Source organism: Amblyomma mixtum, chromosome 9 (assembly GCF_055824585.1).
Source record: "Amblyomma mixtum isolate Tamu chromosome 9, ASM5582458v1, whole genome shotgun sequence".
NCBI classification, from domain to species: domain Eukaryota; kingdom Metazoa; phylum Arthropoda; class Arachnida; order Ixodida; family Ixodidae; genus Amblyomma; species Amblyomma mixtum.
Genome location: NC_143020.1, coordinates 113,815,232 through 113,828,479, shown reverse-complemented (window position 1 = coordinate 113,828,479; position 13,248 = coordinate 113,815,232). Strand labels below are relative to the sequence as shown.

Below are 13,248 nucleotides of genomic sequence, written 5' to 3'. Positions count from 1 at the left end.
CAATGCGGGGATGTAACTGCATATTACGTGAACATAAGTGACAGTTTGGCACACTGCAATGGAAGTTGAACGAGACTGCAGCCAGCTAGCAGTTACAGTCTACGCAAAGCAACCGAAAAGTAACTGCGAGATCGCAAAGAAAAAAAAACGTAACGAGATCAAGCAGAATTCACTGACCTCATCCGCCTAGCGCTAAGCCTTGGCGGGGCCCTTTCCAGCACTTTCTTCGGGGGAGGTGGACGTATCCTCGGCGGTACCTCCCATGGAGGAACCGCTGCCTTCCCCCGAAGTCTCGAACTGGCCGACAGACACCGACGGCTCGGTCTCCTCGCTGGTGCCGGAGCCGCCGCTTCCAGTGCGGACCAAGTCTGCAAAGGGCCCCTCGGCCTTCGGCTTCTTTGCCGGCGGCTTCGACATGCCCGATGGGCCGGCACCCGGGTCATCGACAGCTCCAGTGACTGCAACTCCTGTGCTGGTCGGAGGCTTGGTAATCACGGGCCCGGTCATGTCTTTCAAAGGGATCTCGTGGGGGATGGACTCCGAGGAGCTCTCCGAGCTCGTGCGCCGTCGCGTCTGCGGGGTCTCCTGCAGGGGGTGGTGCAGCGGTTGAGTATCGCCCTGCCGCTGGGGTTCGTCTTCGCAGCAACACCTGCGGAGGCAGTCCTCGCAAGTGCCGCAGATGCATTTCCTGATGGCTTCCATAACTCGTACTCTGTGGAACCTTCGTGGACGGAAGAAGAAGACCGAAGACCGTGGATCCCTCTGGCTTGCGTGGCCTCCTGCTGCTGCCGGTATGCAGGAATTGTGAAGGCGGCTTCCTTTTTATACGTTCCAGCCAGTGACGACACTGGCGCGAGTTGTGGACGGCGCATGCGCAAACTTTTTATCGCTTCACGCCACGTACACGTGGACGTGAGAAGGTGTTTGGTCACACAAAGGCACGCGCAAAGAACCTGCAAACTACTGCGCGAGATATGAAGCAGTTGGAAATAAATGCAATGTAAACTTATTTTAGGTGAACTGTACACTCCAAACGCGCCTTCCTCTGAAGGTCACTACTGTAATTCAGTAACCAGTGGTGTTTAGTGTTTTCTTCTCTCGATGAACGGGGCTTGCTGGACACGATGACAGCACACTTTCCGACATAACCAGTATATGCATCATTCTGCTTGCGCTGTGGTGACCACGACAATAGATTGGAAGCAGCGTGAAGGAAGTTTGGCGACCACCTGCTGGTAGCTTTCGTTCTTGAAGTCTACAACGTTGCCGCAACTGACAGGAACCGGGGATTACTCAAGTATTTTTGCCACTGCCACTTATAATTCGTTATGCAGGGCGCCGCAGTATCACGGAGTCTTTCAGAAGAAAAGTGAAAACGCGTCAATGCCACAGTCTGCTCGTCAAGTGAATGCAGAGAACAGTGTCAAGACGTGAGCGCAAATTCGTTCTTAAAGACAGTTCACATCTTTCATGAGTGGTAGGCACGGGGTTTTATCGAGGAGCAATCCCCAGCTGGTTAAGTATGGCAGGTATATATGTGGGGTTTAATGTCCGGAAGCTGCATGCAGGTGGGGGAGCATGACGGTCGCTTTAATAGAAGCCTCCGGATTAATTTAGACCACCTTGGGTTCTCTAGCGTGCACCGACATCGCACAGCACTAGAGTGCATTTGCATTTCGCCTCCATCGAAATTTGGCCGCAGCGGCCGAGATTCGACCCCGCGACCTTCAGCTCAGTGGCGGGAGCCACTGCGGTGGGCACATGTCATGAGAAATTCTGTGACTACCTTAATCACATTCCCGTCCTATTCTCGTTCCCTTTTGGCACATAGTTCCGCGAAGAAGTATAACTTTGAGTTTTATTCACGAAACTGCGGAAAACTAGGGCCCCGTATAGGCTTGTCGCAAATAGGTGACACGTTCCCCTTATCCTGCCTCTTTCCCCTACGCAATCACTGTCGTCTACTCTCAAGAACGTGCTTAGCGTCATCGTCTGAAACGGCCACGTGTCGTGGTCGCTTTTAGACGCGTTCTTTCTTTGGCGGATGTAGCCGGCACTGATATAAAAAGTGACGCAAAATGAAATCAACCACGTTTCCTGGCTACAAGTGCTGGCACTTCATTTTGTGACGTCATGAAGGAAAAAAAGGTGGATGCTATCAAGTTCCGATACCACTTCCCTCCCACACCATTCGCGAGCGTGCGCACGTGCCAAAATTTTGATAAAGAGCTTCTTTGAATAGAAATGCGCTTCTTTCTGATTGTGAACAAGACATCCGTAGCGATGCCGAAACGTCAATGTTTTACTTTTTTCTTCGTTTCAGTCAGACGGGTTTCGGGCGAATCCTGAACTATCTTCGCGGAAACATTCGTTTGTCCCTGAATGGGTGCACATAACGGCCGTGCTTTGTTATAAAAGTTCGGGCCGCAGAAGTGACCATGAAAACATAGATTGCTTTCGCACAGTTTGTGCCAACATACGACATAGAGCATACACTGACTAGCGGAAGCGGCGAGTGGATTTGCGACCACTTGGCCGCCTATGTGGCAACGTCTCCTTGATTATGAGGCGTGACCTTTCATCACGGGATTCCAACCGGTATTGTGATGGGAGCTATTGCGATTAAATTTTTACTTAACAGGCAGCATTTCTGAAGAGCTTTAAAGGTTGGATGAGACTTATGAAGCGGTAATTATAAAATGCATCATAGCACTGGTACAATCAAAGCTACGCTCATGAAAGTTGGCATGACGTACACAAGCATTAATTACAAGTCTAAAATCTGTTAACAAAATTCTTACAATTTATGTACATATTTATTTATTTATTCTTTAAAAAAAATTGTACATTCTTCTACGAAATTTCTTTTCGAATAGCGCTCAAGTTAGATGGTGGTAGTGGTTTATTAAAAAAAAAAAGATAAATAAATAAATAAATAAAAAGTGAAGCAAAAGAGTGTTGCCGGCCGCGGCAATTGCTATCTAATATCTTAAGCACCCGAGCTGCAGCCGGCGGAAATGAAAGGGAAAGGGAGAGGATAGTGAGGGGAAGTATAGAGGGGAGCGACAGCGAGAAAGGACAGGGGAGAGCTTTGTACACTATTTACAAAATACAAAAGTAATCAAGTTCGCGCCGCTCGCGCGCTAATGTCCAAACATTGTCCGAAAATAAGTGCGCGCGAGCGACCACTGCGCACAATCACAAAAGATGTAAACACAATGTACATAGCCGCGCGCACATATAGCGTCCTGTCACGGACTAATCGCGCGCGCGACACACGCGACACAAGTTAGATAGCAGTGCAAAAATTGCACTAATGTGACAAATCTGGATCTAGAATCATACATAGTCCTATACAAGAAACACTCTATTTTCTATAATTTGTTTCAATTCGCTGAGAGCAGACAAAAAATTCTAGAAAACCTAGACTTCTTTTGAAGGCTTATTTATTGTTTTATCGTGTTGCTACATTTAAAGTCCCACCCCAACTTAAGGGCACTCAGAAGTACAAAAGCGCACTCTTCAACCCGTTAAGGGCGCTTTGTATGCAGCTGTGTTCAAAGCAAAGGTCAGTCTTTTTCCCAAAATGTGCTACACCTAGCAGTGATTTCTTTCTTTTGGGGAGGATTCAGCATCCTTCCTCTTAAGGTTACGCTGCTGTTTTGGCTATTGAACGCAGTAAATAATTCAGTTGAACCTCGTAATAACGAAGTTGAAGGGGCCCTTCGATTGCTTCATTATAGCCGTAGTTTCATTATAGACCGTGTTGACCGAGCTGCCAAGGGGAGTCGTCATTCCTGCGTTATATCCATTAGTTCGTTATAAACCGTCTCGTTATGACCAGGTGCGACTGCAGTCATTTTTTTTTAAACCGAATGGAATACGAACAATGCAGCCACAATGAGAATCGAATACGAGTCGAACAGTGACAGAACCGAACTGACGACGAATCGAATATTTCTACGAACATTTTTCTTTATTTATTTATTTCATATACCCTCAGGGCCATTGGCATTAGAGAGGGGAGTAATACAGGTGAAAAAAAAACATAACAATACAATAAACGAAATGGGGCTGTTATCAAAAAGTTATAGATGTGTCTAATCATACAATGTTAGCTAAGGCGTTCTTGAAAAGCTGGTTATCTTTGATGGTTGCTGTTGGTGCGGGAAGGTGATTCCACTCTGCTGCTGTTCGAGGTAAAAATGACTGAAAGAAAGCGTTAGTTCTGCAAAATGGGACACCGACTTTGTAGGCATGATCTAATCTTGATGATAGGTGATGCGGGGAAGAGAGTAATTCACTGCGCAGGTGTGGATTAGCCATTTGTGCGATTTTTCGCACAAAAGGAATAATCGCGCGAAACAGCTTAGAGCGCTACCTGCGCCGCTGCGGTACGGCGCTATAACATAAGGAGATAGAGTAGCTATAGCTTATCACCAGACGCGACACTGATCTCCGCTAGGGGGCACGCAACACGGAGTCAGTATCATATCTCTACGCCCGTCACTTCAAACGTACTCCTCTGGAAATTGAGAGGACAGTTAATAAACTATAGCGCCACATCTTAAGTCTACAGTTAGCCCCAAAGGGCTATATCCTTTTCAGTTAGTCCCGAAAAGGACTAATCGTTGTGGCAAATCAGTTATTCCCCAGAAGTTCTAGCCTCCCGCCCCCTTTTAGTCCTTTTTTTTTTCTTGGAGTGTACGTAATAGTCACGGATTTCGAGATCAGAAATCAAGGCGGGTTTGCTAGTTTGCGCAAGCTACCTGAGCTCTGCTTCATCGGCCAATCTTGGAGGATATATGTATGAACATTGTGGGTTCGCGCAAGCTACACTCTAAGAAAAAAAGGTGCGATTTTAGTCCTTTAAAAAGGTAAATCCGCTGACGCTGTGGCGAGCCCCTTTTGGTGCAAATTTGCACCCTCGTCGAGGGACTAAGTGCGTGCGGTGTAATGTTTAGGCAGCAATAGGACTAATCTTATACCGTTTGGCCAAGTGTAAGTATAAACCCTTGCTGACTAACGTTACCCTTCCTAAGAAAGATTAACGCTTAGGCCATGAAAGGGCAAACATATGCTTTACTTTCTGGTGCATGCTTGCACCCACTCGGAATAAGCTTATGCCCTATCCCGAAGCGTAAACTTATCCTCGCAAGGGCTACAATTAATACCCCTGTCACACTAGCAAATTTAATGTCATTCGAATTGAATGACATTAGCACCTATGTCATTATTCGACTGCTACACGGGAACATGTAATGTCATTAGGTTCGAATGACATTCCCCATCGAATGAGTTAGGGGAACTCATTCGCATTCGATATCGAACCGAATGCGTACTCTGGACACCAGATACGCAGCAGGAACAAGCGACGCGAAAACATAATGTGCACACTGCCAAGCCTAGAAAGTGCATTTATTTAATTTAGTTCTGCTAAAATAAAGTTAATGTTGGTGTGAATCTGTTCACACTAGAGGCTGTCGTGGATAGCTATTACTCTCGGTCTCAGCAGCCTACAGCAGCGGCCGAGCGCGAAGCAGCGTCTTTCCCACGACCGTCGGTCATTTTGGGATGCGTGATTCTTGCTGGCTGGCGTGCCCTGTTTGTTAAGCTCGAAGGTACTTAAAGACGTAACTGAGCAGTTCACCTTTTGGAAGTCATTTCCAAGCTCCGCGCGTGTCCGCGCGCCGCCATGTCAGCCATTTTGTTTGTTTACATTTATCGGATTTGTGGTTGACTTTGTACTTGGCTTGGCTTTTGATGGCTAAAGTGGTGCAGAATGGCCGCAAATAATATTTTAAGCGTATAATACGGCACACAAATGTTCTCACCCGCTTTTGAAACACTGCACAACAATTTCAAACATCTTTTATGCGCGCCGATGACGTTCGGTTGGACTTTTTTTTTCACTGATCGTCGATGCCATCATTTTCGAATGACATTACTTTTTTCCGTGTAGCACCGAAATAGACCGAATGACATTCGATGCATCGAATGCCATTAGGTTCGAATGACATAAGCCTGTTAAAGGAGCTTACTATAACGCTCCTGAAGTGCAACTTTGCACCTTATCAGTAGCATTGCTCTGCAAGAGCATATGGTTTTGGTCTTTTCAGGTGCACCTTTACACCGTGTTAGAAAGAGTAATGTTAAGCGTAAACTTATCCTCAGAAGGGTTATAGTTAGTTCATAACAATCCTCCCGAAGTTCAACTTTGCACCTTATCAGTGGGCATAACATTGCTCTGCAAGTGTGTATGTATGTTCTGCTCGTTGAGGTGCATCCTTACGCCTTTCTTGGTAAGGTAACGTTACCGTCCAGAGGACTGCATCTCGTATTGCAGTGTATTGATACACCTCGAAAGTAAGGTACAGGCGCGTTCGCTGTGATACGAGGCATCCGTTGTTATGAAAGTAAGGCCGTTTTTGGGCCTGGAAACTAATTCCCGATGTAAGTGTGCGGTAACGGTGCGTCATCTGTAACGTATAACTCACATTGCATTTAAATGCAGCATTATCATACACCTATACAGAACAAAGCTTCTTGCTGAAAAGGCATGATAACTACCTCATTTACGTGCAGTTCACAGACGTTTTTCTCTTCCAAAATCCTGGTTATGTATGTGTTAGTGCGATAAGTTTGTGGCATGCTGTGCAGCACACTCCAGTGACAGTACACCAGTACGCACGACAGGGTTTGTTTCGTATTGAGTTTAAAATGGCAGCATAATTCTCAGCAGCCTTCTGTTAACGTCGTGATGGCATCCAATCTCCAAGCGAACCTGTGTGAGAAAAAAAAAAGATAGGTGAAACATGCCGGGTTGTACACACAATTGACGCATAAATTTTAATGGAACATTTGCGGAAACCGGTAAGCCGTCTTCTCTGCAAGGCTTGTTTTCTAAACAAAAGGTCTCGAAGCCATTGGGTATACTCACAAGCCGCGTTTATATGAATGCGACAGCAGCGCATCGCATCAACTTTTTAGCGCATCGTATTCATGTAAAAGGTGATAATGCGCGAGGAAAGCGCATCGCATTAATGCGCCAGATGGGGGCAGTTCTAGACTGACAAGTCGACTTCAGCGGTGAATGGAAACAGGTTTGGAGGTGTCCTTCCTCCTCCTTGTCTGCCTATACAATACCCTCCCGCGGGATAACAAAGCAGACTTGGCTCAAGATGGGGGTGACAGGACCCCTCTGTCTCCTGCAATGGGCGAAGGGTCATGGTCCCGCCGGTCTTGATGCTGTACGTGTAAACAGTAGCGCTTCGGCTACACCGAATACGCTAGAAAATGCGATGCGCTCCTGTCGCATTCATGTAAACGTGGCTACAGTCTTCGAGCGTATGAAAAGTACGGATGGTCGCACTCTGCCTGCAGCAGTCTAGGCAGGCAGGAACAGGAGGGAGGCCGTCCTTTAACACAGTGCTATGGTGAGTGGGTTCCGTGTTCTGGAACCCACTCTAGGAGTGCGGGGGGAAGGAGGGGGGTCTGAAGGGAGGAAGTTAGAGGCACGGTGTTTGTTGTTCAGCAGAAAAATTTTTAGAAAGCTTCGTATGAGTTAGCTCACTATTGGGAACAGGGACAAAGGCCCATTTCCTTCCACTTCCTGCCTATAACCTCTACTGCAGTGCTACAGAAGGTTGACTGCAATCCCCTTTTCCATACTGTACCACTGTGCTGTTTTGAAGGCCCTCTCAGGGCCATCTTTACTAGCCAGTTTTCTCAGAAGGGGGAAGTTGACTCTTCGTTTCCAGAAAGAATGCGAGAGTGACGCCTGGGAACGAGGCCTTTCGGTTCGAAAAGAAACCTTGTGGAGCAGCTGATTTACAGATTACAGGCCAAGAAATAAACAAAAGAATGAAGAACACAAGTTCTAGACACCAAATCATTGTAGAATCGTTCATGCTACTGGACAGAAGAACATGCATCCCCTACAAGTAGATGAAACTAGAAGGCTCCTACATTTGATGCACATATCAAACATGCATTGGAAGTAGAGCAGCTCCCACTTCGAAAATGGCCTAGTTTTTTTATTACTTTTTTGTTTACAGCGTTCTTCCGGCGTTGTTTCAAAGGGGCACGATTATGCTGCTGAAATCAGCAAGACATACGAAACCGCACCGCAGTATAATTGACGGTTCTAAAAGGACAGGCAAGGTGTCTTTATTCACATGTCTTGCATGCAGTGGTGCTACCAATTATTCAGCAATATTATGAGCCTGGCACATTTTTCGCAAACAAAAATAAACTGAAGGGAACTCTTGTTCAGCCGTTGTCCAGTTATGCTTTTGGCTCTAGAAAGCTCCTCATCTCAGCCCCTACGTGCATCAAAAGCGCATGCGCACTGAGATCGTGCGTGTCTTCCTCAAAAAACTTGCAAAAGTATATAAGTCAGCTTTGTTCGGGTCCTGTGTATTAACGAGCGTGAATCGTCACTGTTTCTTCTTCTTTTTTTTTTTTGAGCGTCCTATATATATGCGTCCTCGTTCCAAGCAATATAATTTTCGTTACAAGTCAGCACCTGTCATCGTGTGTCTTTCCTTTCGTCCCTGTTCCTTTTTGAAATGGCTACCGTGTACGTCATGCGAGGGCATGGTGACGTCACTGGAGACTTTCGCGGCATGGACACCGACGGATAGTGGGCGGTGGCTTTTGTGCTAATGGTACATATAAGGCGTTCGCCTTAAAAAGCCAAGTCAGATACACTGAAGAACGAAGCAGAAGACGCCCTTCAAAGGGGGCCCTCCAGCTAATGGCGTCCACCGACTTTCATGACGCCGTGGTTATTCCCTTTTCATCCGTTCATTTTCAAGGGGGAGCATCGTTCGACGCTATTGGCTGGATGGGCTCTTTTGTGTCGCTTTCTTCGTGAGTTGTATTCGACTATATAGAGGCTCTCGAGGTCAAGACGAATGCAGAGCGATGGTAGTGCTGCGCGAGCATGCGCAGTAAGAGGCGAGGACATGTATCACGAAACCTACGTGTGGGACAAATGACTATCTTGACAAGGCATGTCGAGACTCAGATCTTAGTGTATAATAGGGACAGCCCCACACATCCAACCAATCATATTTAAATTATTGCAGTTTAGTATGGGCAACAACTACAAAGACTAACATGAACAAATTGTTCATAATTCAAAAGGGAATTCTGCGTCATGTTGCAAATATCGAAAAATCGAGTCCAATAAAAAACGCCTTCCAAGCACATTCCATCATCCGTGTAGATAACCTATACAAGTTTCGACTTCTTCAACTAATGTATTTTTTTGCTACCCATGTCAAAAATCATTTATCTACTTTGGCTTCCTTAAGGGTAACGGAGTGGATTCCAAGAGCAAACGTAGCAGGGGACGGCAGAAAGTTAGGTGGGCGGATGAGATTAAGAAGTTTGCGGGGATACTGTGGCGGCAACTGACAAAGGACAGGGTTAGTTGGAGAGACATGGGAGAGGCCTTTGCCCTGCAGTGGGTGTAGTCAGGCTGATGAAGATGATGAGAATCACGCCAGGCTTTAATGCACACGCGAAATCAGGATGTATGGGTCATACCATTTTTTCATAGCAACTATAAATTAGTCTTTAGCTCATAACCTTCCACGTACCTTAAACGCATTTCAAAACATCACTGGCTATAAAAGAAAGGAACTACGGAACTACTTGGTCACGTTGTAAATAGTTGTGCACTATTGATATCATTGTTATTGTTATTTGCTGTGTTGTTTAGCTCGGTGTGCTACTTGTGTTTGCTTCGTTGATTTGAATATGTGCCATCTTCAGTTCTCTTTGTTCTTACCTTTTTTTTCTCTGTACAGCTAGGAGTTTCATGACATTTTTATATTACTGCCTCTGTTCTATACTTTGTGTTTTTACCATTTATTGTTATATCATTTATAGTTACTGATGGCTTAAAACTAGTTGCCACATGCTGTGCGCTTTGGCTTGTATTGGTTTCCTGGACTTCGTCAAGCGTCGTTAGCAGCTTTTATCCAGGAAACCATCCACAAATGTCGGGTGAATAAAGTGAATTGAAAAACCGGGATGGTTGGCAATATTACGGCGAGGTCACCTGCAAAAGGTTAACAATGACTGGTCATCGGACTTATGCTTTTCTGAGCGGCACTGTCTTCGAGGTGTACGTTGTTACGCTATGATGCATCGCAGTTACCTTGTTCGAACTTGCAGACCGAAGTAACTGCTAATAGGTCAACGGAAGCGTGTGATTAATGCCTGCAGCTGTATTTTCTGATAAAAACCACGCAGAGTTACTGGCACGCTTCCACGCATGAGTAGAACGATAAGAAACAGCAACAAGAGGCCAGCGATGCTATTAGAAGGTCCCGGTATGCCGCGAGGTGAAATGTTATCGGGATGACGTCTGTTCTTAAAGGGATACTGAACCAAACTTTTGGGGCTGCTCTTTTACATGTAAACAAGAGCTTGACTGCTAAGTGATAAACGCGACAAGCATTTTAGCGAAAAAGGCGGATAACGCGTTTTTTTTCGCGATTTATTGCTGTATCGTTGCACCTGGCGGCCGCCTGTGGAAGCTACGACTAGACGTCATTACACCTGCGCGCCCACCGTTCCCGCAGAAGCACGATTGCCATCGCGTCGGCCGCTCGCCATCTGCTCACGGCGTACACATATGTCAAAATGTTAATGGATGCTGTCTACATACTATAACCGTATGCACGCTCACGTACAGAGGGCAAAACGTTTGTCTAGAACACGTTCTGGGCGTGTTTCGGGCTGAACACGCGATATCTATAGATAACATTTGGTTAAAAAGGATCTGTATGTAAGCATGTGCTGTTAAACTTAGGATTTCGTTGTCATTTTTTTACTTCCGAGTCACAGCGGCTTTGGGAGGTGAGGAAAAGACAGTTCGCTCGTTCTAGACATCCGTTTTGCCCTCTGTACGCTAAATGCAGCTATTTTTCCCGGACCTTACGCCATTTCTAACATTCTCACTTTTAAAACAGAAACCCGATAATGTTCAGACTAGTGACGCCATCTAGTGGCTAAGAGGGGAACCATTGTTGTAACAAAACAACGCCCCTCTTAGCCTAAACGGGGCAGACTCGTCAGTGTAAGTAGAAAAATAAATCAAATTTATCACTCGTACGTTTTCTTATGGGCGACAGGAGAGGAAGCGAAAGACCGGTGGTCCATTTATGGCCATTGAACGCGCTGAAGGCAGTAACAACGACGAAACCAGTCCGAAGCGAGGCTTCTTGCATCGAAGGGCGCCGCCATATTTGTCGCCGCGGGAGGGTGCCGTGACGTCACGCTCTTCACATCACGCCGGCCGGGAGGGCTTGGCGCGCGTTCATGAAACATCGAAAATAAAACCATCCGCTGAAAAATATGCGCAGTGACGACTAGATGTCGGTGTAGTCACATTCTGAGGATATATTTTCAGCGTTTTTGTTCACCGTCGGACGACGCTACATTTCGCACTGCAGGGTGCAATTTATGGCGCTTCGAAGTGGGCACCGAAACAGCTGTCTGTCAAAAGTCGGCAACGAGGTCCGAAATATTCGCTCAGACGACACAAGTGATTTCCACTTGCTGACTTACGGGGGAAAGAAGCCACCAACTCAAAGGATGGACCATCGCATTTATTCGCATACCACACAAACGCATAATGAGCGAAGCATAGGCAGTTGGCATCGTTACTGTAGTAAAAAGCGTAAAACGCAAGCGTAGCATGCCTTCAGCCATCACTAAGGCAAAAACACATACGAAAGCCGAGCGCAAATTTAGCCTGTTTGAGGAGCTGGATTACAAGCAACAAGCACTGTTGAACTAGCGTCGCACAAAAATAAGCATAAGCAAATAAAATAAGCATGCATGACCACAGAATTCGAACCGCAGTGCGAGGAGCTCAGAAAAAGGCGTCGAAACAAACCAAGTTCACGACTTGAAACGAACAAAAGGCAAAGTCGTTGCGGAACTTAGAATGAGTCTTCTGGCCTCCCAAGATGAGCAGAGAAGCGGGTGCGTTACGGTCGTCTGGGTTCTCCCTTGCGACGCGGTCTGCGCATGCGCTCTTCCTCGGTCTCCTCCGTGGGCGGGGGCTGCGGCGCCTGTGGTCGCGGCGGCGGTAGGGGCGACTCGGGCGGTAAGGCCACGAACAGTGGCCTCCCGTAGTGCTGCTCATACGAGCTCGTACCCGACGTGGAAGGCACAGCTCCGTCATCTGGATCCAAAGTAGATTTCGGCGGCGTCTTCGACGTGGAAGGCACAGCTCCGTCATTTGGATCCAAGGTGGATTTCGGCGGCGTCTTCTTCGGCTGCTGCTTCTTCGACGGCTGCGGCTTGGACGGTGCCAGCCCCGTCGGATTGGTGGGCCAGAAAAGTGCCATGTTCCCCGGGTCGGTGCCGAGGTACTCCGTCTTCCCTTCCGTTCGGGTGGGGTAAGCGTGCAGCTTGACATACGCGGCCAGTGCGTCCAAATCCTTTCTCGAGTACATGCGCTGGGGTCGCTTCGATGGGCCGGCACCATCGCCACCGGACGTAGAGGGGCCCGGTTCGGGTTGCAGTCCAGACGTCGAAGCCGACGCCGAAAACGACGTTTCTTGTTGGGCGGGAGGTTCTTGCTTCGGCGGCGTACTAGACGATCTGGGGAGCTTCTTCGGAGAACCTTCCGCGCCTGCCGACTTGGGGGACGTGCTCTTGCGGAAGATGGATAACCGCTTGAAAGAAGATAATTTGGAGCGACCCGTCGGGGACCTTGGACTGGGCGGCGGCCCTGCTGGACTCGAGGGCTGTCTTGGAGAAGTGCGACTGGAGGACCGTGTTTGTCGAGCTGGCTGTTCTGCAGGTCTTCTCGGGGCGGCTGGGTCACCTTCCTTCGACTTCTTGCCACCGGGGTTCTTCTTACCGCCCGAAGGCTGGCGACTTCCGTCTTTGCCAGACATGACGTGGCGTTTTGTCAGGCTCGAACGTTGCTCCTGAGGATGGAACGAGACTTTCGCTGTCCCTGGCTTCTGTGATCGATGCGGCCTTTTGGGTACCACTGATTGACTGAAGTCCCTTGTAGCCCGTATCGTGTGGCTAAGAAGACGGACGATGCCGAAAAACTACCTAAACTTCTTGGAACCGAAAGGCTGTCCCACCTTGACGATCGGCTACAACCGTCTGCAGACGAGAGGGGCGCGAAGGGTGGTTTTCTTAAGGCCGGGCTGTGCACAGTCACGTTTGCTTACTTTGTTGATGGGGTCACGTGACGCGGCTATT

At 47.5% G+C, this 13,248-nt stretch overlaps 2 protein-coding genes across 2 annotated transcripts in view; one reads left to right on the top strand and one right to left on the bottom strand.

Annotated features, from left to right (window-relative positions):
- Positions 1–13,248, top strand: part of LOC149330808 (uncharacterized) — a 93,218-nt gene that overhangs the window by 56,340 nt on the left and 23,630 nt on the right. The window lies entirely within an intron of this gene.
- On the bottom strand, positions 193–702 carry LOC149330809 (uncharacterized). Its single transcript, XM_089560423.1, has one exon. It carries the CDS (start codon positions 700–702, stop codon positions 193–195), a length of 510 nt encoding a protein of 169 aa, XP_089416549.1.

Excerpts from the sequence above, each read along its gene's own strand:
- LOC149330809 (XM_089560423.1), bottom strand. The coding sequence starts at position 702 with ATGGAAGCCATCAGGAAATGCATCTGCGGCACTTGCGAGGACTGCCTC.